This window comes from Quercus lobata, chromosome 2, assembly GCF_001633185.2.
Source record: "Quercus lobata isolate SW786 chromosome 2, ValleyOak3.0 Primary Assembly, whole genome shotgun sequence".
Lineage (NCBI taxonomy): Eukaryota > Viridiplantae > Streptophyta > Magnoliopsida > Fagales > Fagaceae > Quercus > Quercus lobata.
In genome coordinates, this window is record NC_044905.1 from 15,842,893 (window position 1) to 15,848,924 (window position 6,032).

At 39.3% G+C, this 6,032-nt stretch overlaps 1 protein-coding gene across 1 annotated transcript; it reads left to right on the top strand.

Moving 5' to 3' along the window:
- The first annotated feature begins 572 nt into the window (after positions 1-572).
- Positions 573-5,103, top strand: LOC115974715 (3-hydroxy-3-methylglutaryl-coenzyme A reductase 1). Its single transcript, XM_031095204.1, has 4 exons — positions 573-1,790; positions 2,388-2,569; positions 3,859-4,205; positions 4,287-5,103. The coding sequence occupies exons 1-4, from the start codon at positions 829-831 to the stop codon at positions 4,527-4,529; spliced, it is 1,734 nt and encodes a 577-aa protein (XP_030951064.1). The 5' UTR covers positions 573-828; the 3' UTR covers positions 4,530-5,103.
- Positions 5,104-6,032: the final 929 nt, after the last annotated feature.

The window sequence follows — 6,032 nt, forward strand, 5'->3', positions numbered from 1 at the left end:
TGGAAAAGATTTGGAGATTAAGAAGAAAAGTCAACTCTCCACCACTATAAAAGGACTAACATTTTCGCAAATCGAGGTACGATTAATGGACTCTCTCTAGCGCTCTAGAAGTGAAGAGACGAATTTTGACTTGACTTTCGGAGAGTGTTTGGCCAACACCACATCGGTGCTCTCTAAAGGTTTTCTTTCGATCGTTCTTGTTGTGCAGGTTCGCTTTGAGTCGCGAGTACGGTGTGACCTATTGGTGACAATTTTCAACGTCATCAATATACAAAATAGAAATTCTACTTTAGAATAATCTAAGTGTATATATGTGTGATAAAAGAGTAATTTCAATAATAGACCATTAGACCAAGATTTGAATTAGTAATAACTCACACATGATTTGTTGTGGGAAAATATGGTAACCTAACATTACTTTCTTTTTATTTGGTAACGACTAACGAATGAGCAAAAGGAGGTAGCACGTGCAAAGTGGTGGAAAGTGAGCTGTGCCTGTGAGAGAGGCCAATGTCTGCTTCGAGGACAGTATCTCACACGCGTGTAGAGTCGACACCCGCTCACTCTATTTAAACCAACTCAAGTCCTAAACCTTCGCTAAGCCTAAGTAAGACTCACCAGTCACGCCCTCTTTTCCGCCACTTCACGCACTGTGCCTCTCCACTCTCCTCTCTCTCTTTTTTTTTTTTTTTTTTTAAATTTAAATTTCCTAATTTATAAAAAAAAAAAAAATTTATTTACTTAAAAGTATATTAAAAAAAAAAACTAAGTAAAAAGATAGAGAAAAACAAACAAAACTCACTTTGTTTTTCTCAGCCGGTGAATAAAATGGATATCAGCCGGCGGGCCCCGAAGCCGCCACACCGGCCTCTCACCACCACCGTGCACGACAGCGGGACCCTCCGCCGCCAACAACCAAACAAACCGTCAACCCCAAAAGCATCGGACGCGTTGCCTTTGCCACTCTACTTGACGAACGCCGTGTTCTTCACGCTCTTCTTCTCGGTGGCGTACTACTTGCTCCACCGGTGGCGCGACAAGATCCGAAACTCCACGCCCCTCCACCTTGTAACGCTCCCGGAGATCGCCGCCATTGTTTCCCTCATAGCTTCCTTCATCTACCTCCTCGGTTTCTTCGGCATCGACTTCGTCCAGTCCTTCATCTCACGCGCCTCTCACGATGCGTGGGACCTCGACAACCACCACAACTTCCTCATCGAAGCTGAACGAGATCCCCGCCGTACACCACCGCAACAACCACAACCGGCACCACCCCATCCTGAACCGTTGATTTCAACTCTCTCCTCCGAAGAAGACGAGGAGATCGTCAAATCGGTCCTCGTCGGCAAAATCGCTTCGCACTCGCTAGAATCACAGCTCGGTGACTGTAAACGAGCCGCCTCGATTCGACGCGAAGCGTTGCAGAGAATCACAGGTCGGTCAGTCCAGGGTTTGCCTCTAGAAGGGTTCGATTACGCTTCGATTTTGGGCCAGTGTTGCGAAATGCCAATTGGGTATGTTCAAATTCCGGTGGGTATTGCGGGACCCTTGTTGCTCGATGGGTTCGAGTACTCGGTGCCCATGGCTACAACCGAAGGGTGCCTTGTGGCTAGCACAAACCGTGGCTGCAAAGCCATTCACGTGTCAGGTGGGGCCACTAGCACGTTGTTGAGGGACGGAATGACGAGAGCACCAGTGGTGAGATTCGCCTCTGCTAAAAGAGCTTCAGAGTTGAAGTTTTTCGTGGAAGATCCAGTCAATTTCGATGCTTTGTCTGTTGTTTTCAATAGGTCTGTTTTTCTGTCTTTTCAGGTTTATTTAACACTGGGTTTTCATTTGCTACTCCTGACTTGATTTAATTTGATTCTTGCTTAGTTGTCTTTCTTTATGGTTTTTTGTTTGACTTTGATTTTAATTTATCTGTATTTTTTGTTGCCCACAGTTTTAATTGAAGAACGATGATGTTGATAGGTTTAAATACCTGGACACGTCTATTTTGGTTTTTCGGTGATGGCTTGCTTTGTCAGTGGTTATTTATTTATTCTTTTGGTTCTGTTCTGAGAAAAATTATTACTGTTAGGAAACCATAATTTTACAATTTTGTGTCCAAGAAGAGAGAATATTGGAGTGAAAGTTAGAACCACTTTCTCCCTTGTGTGTGTGTGTGTGTGTGTGTTTCTCAAGAAAAAAGTATTTCAAGAAAAAAGTATTTGAGTGAAAGCTGGTGGTTTATCTGATCCTACTAATAATTAATACTATTAAACGAAGAGCCCCTTTTCATAGCAATTGAAGGGAGTATTGATTTTAAGGTTGTTCAGTGATAGGATTCTCAAAAAAGGATAAAAAAAGTTTTTCAGTGACAGTGACATTGGTTTAATTGATTACAGGTCGAGTAGATTTGCGAGGTTACAAAGTATTCATTGCTCTCTCGCTGGGAAGAATCTGTATATGAGATTTACTTGCAGCACAGGTGATGCGATGGGAATGAACATGGTGTCGAAAGGGGTTCAAAACGTTCTTGATTTTCTTCAAACTGATTTCCCTGACATGGATGTAATTGGCATCTCCGGTGAGTTCCATGCTCTTTGCTACTATAAAAGCTGAGAATTTACAGTTTAGTGGTTGGTGAGACTGGTTTAGGCTGGATATATTTTACTGCTATGTGTAAGATATTTCTTGGGCTTGTTTTACCCCCCAATAATGAATTTATCTTCTGTCTTGAATTGATGTTTAAATTTCATTACCGTGGATATTTGTCAACATCAGTCCATAAGAAATTGTGAATTCAACTGATTTGACAATACTTCAAATTAGATCTGTATTAATTCGATGGACTAATAAGTTTGGGTTTATTGTCCTCATCTATGTCGGTACTGTCTTTCAAAATGTTTAAGACCTTTAACACCAGCTTATTGTTTGAGCTCTATCTTTTATTCTAACTTTTTTTTTGGTATTAATTACTGTGGTTAGGTCGACGGTGAACGTAAAATTTTGTTACTTTATTATGAATGGTTTTACTATAGAAATCCACAGTTGACCGTAAAATTTTTGGATTAAGGTTTAGTTGTTGTTTCTATGAGTAAAAAATTGTGGACTTCTAGTTGCAGTAAAATATCAAGTTTGCTATTTCAGTAATTAATGTGTATGCAAAAGCAGATTCTCTCACATGACAACACTTGTTTTATTTTTGGATACCTTCATTTTTGGGTCTGTTTGGATACCGTTTATTGCTGAAAATTAAAAATTTATTACTGAAAATACTGTAGCAAAATAATTTTTAAATGTGTGAATAGTGCCGTGGGACACAATTTTAAAGCAAAATTTGTTAGATTTTGTACTTGTGGATCCCGTGAACAGTGCACAGGATCCAGGAAAACGCAAACTCAGACCAAAAAAGCAGTATGCAAACACACACTTTATCTTGAAAAGAACGCTATGTGTTGTTTAAGCACCGTATCATGTGCATACTTGGTGAATTATTAGCACCAACTCTGGCCCCTAAATTGTGAATGAATTTTAAAATATTCTCTCTTTCAACATCATGCTGCAATTCTTTTTAAGAACTTCATTTCATTTGGACTCCTCTTTATAAGCAGTTGTCTTATTAGAGATGTTAGAGAAATTTAACAAAATGGAATAAGAAACTAATTCCGTTGTACTTGCTGACTATATAGATCTCTCTTTTCATATGGATGTACGTGAGTTAATTTCCTAAGGCTAGGCCAATTTATTTATATTTTAAAGAAACCGTATTCATTGTGTAAATGTCTTTTTAAAAAATAAATAAATAAATAAAAGAATCGAGCTTGGCAATATCAGTTCAGTTTGTTGTTATTTACGCGTTACGTAATTGACCAGGAAATTTTTGTTCGGACAAGAAACCTGCTGCTGTAAATTGGATTGAAGGACGTGGAAAATCTGTTGTTTGTGAAGCAATAATCAAGGAAGAGGTGGTGAAGAAGGTATTGAAGACCAATGTAGCAGCCCTGGTAGAGCTCAACATGCTTAAAAACCTTGCTGGTTCTGCAGTCGCCGGTGCTCTTGGTGGATTTAATGCCCATGCCAGCAACATTGTTTCTGCAATCTTTATTGCCACTGGCCAAGATCCGGCACAAAATATTGAGAGTTCTCACTGCATCACCATGATTGAGGCCCTCAATGATGGGAAGGATCTTCACGTCTCTGTGACTATGCCTTCTATTGAGGTAATCTGGAATTCCCTAGTTATAATTAATTGAATTATTGATTACAAACTTGATGGCTTATTTGATTTATGTTTCTGTCAGGTTGGTACCATTGGAGGTGGGACTCAACTTGCTTCTCAGTCAGCTTGCTTAAATTTGCTTGGTGTGAAGGGTGCAAGCAAAGAGTCCCCAGGATCAAACTCAAGGCTCTTAGCCACCATTGTAGCTGGTGCTGTTTTGGCAGGGGAGCTCTCCCTGATGTCTGCCATTGCAGCTGGGCAGCTTGTCAGGAGTCACATGAAATACAACCGATCCAGCAGGGACGTGACCAAAATATCATCTTGAAGAAAAAAAGGCAGCCCCAGCAATTGAAATGAACTAGAAATAAAAGGAAAAACAGGCTGGGAGGAGAGATAAATAGAAGCCAGGTGGGGGAAGAGCAAAGCAAAATTAAGCAGTTGGTGCCCAACTGCCCATGTGAGATTGCTTTTGCTTTCATTAGTGTATGATTTCATATTCTGGCGACCCCGTGAGCTTAAAAGCGCCCCCACCAAAATAAGTGGTCTGTGTTTGTGTCCTTAATTGTCGCTTTAGTCTCTGTTCCGTGTTTGTTGTTATTTGAAATTAAATGCTTGTAGCTGGGGACCAGGTGGCCTCTTTGCTCCTTACTAGTCTCGTGGTCTTTATGTTTTTCCTATTGTCATCTGGTACAAAACAATGGCGCCTCCCCAGAAATTGATTAGAAGAATAGATTTTCTATTTTGGTTACTGCCATGTACTTATTTTATTTGCCTCTGTATACTGGACTTATTGTAATTTTCTGCGCCATTGCAATATCTCTTGCTGCATGTGTCAGATTGCTCCCGAAACATGTAAGAATTACCCATATATTAAAGCTAGGTACCCACCTCTCTCTCTCTCTCTCTCTCTCTCTCTCTCTAAACTTTATTAAGCAGAGACTTCTTTTGTTGTTTCCAGGGGTGTGCAGCCAACCCGCTAACCCACCAAAACCTAACCAACCCAACCCAACCCGCCAAGTTGGGTCGGTTTTTAGGACTTGGTGGGTTGGGTTGGGTTACAATTTTTTTTTTTTTTGATAGCGAATCGTGTTGGGTTTGGATCATAAAATTCCAAACCCGCTAAACCGAACTCGCTGACCCACCCATATATTTAAAATATATTATATAATTAATTATTATTTTTTAAATAACTAGCTCTTCATATCCTATATAAAAGTCAATTAGTTCACACAAACCTTAGTAAATTACTATTGTTATTTAGTCATTAGTGTTATTTGCTTTTAAGAAGTTACATTGATACTAATTTTTGGGTTTAATATATTTATATTTATATATTTTTTCTATTCAATTTAATAATAATAAAATTTTCCAACCCATGGGTTCAACCCGACCCATGTGGGTTGGGTTGGGTTAGGTTGGATTGAATTTTTTTTTTATCCACCATGGTGGGTTGAGTCAAAAAATCCCCTTAACCCAACCTAACCCGATCCATGCACACCTCTAGTTGTGTTAGCCAAGAACTTTCAACTGACTACCAAATAAGCACCTGGAACACAACTTGTACACAAGACTACCCAACTTTCACAAACAAATCAATCTACACTAACTTGACCTCACTGACTCAGACTATTCTTTCGAAGTACAGAAAAGGGAATTACCCCATTTACAACATAAGCACCGTGCGATGCTTGTTAAGATTTTTATATATATGCATCCTACTTAACAAAAAGGAAAAAAAATTATTAAAAGAGTTGTCAAAAAGGGTAAAAAACTACCTACAAAAAGGGTCAAAAATGACAAAAAGTTGCAAAAAGTAGAAATAATTACC

Bases quoted from the DNA above. Each gene is read 5' to 3' on its own strand.
- LOC115974715 (XM_031095204.1), top strand. From the start codon at position 829: ATGGATATCAGCCGGCGGGCCCCGAAGCCGCCACACCGGCCTCTCACC. The intron at 1,791-2,387 runs GTCTGTTTTTCT...AATTGATTACAG, and splicing joins TTGTCTGTTGTTTTCAATAG to GTCGAGTAGATTTGCGAGGT. The intron at 4,206-4,286 runs GTAATCTGGAAT...TGTTTCTGTCAG, and splicing joins TGACTATGCCTTCTATTGAG to GTTGGTACCATTGGAGGTGG.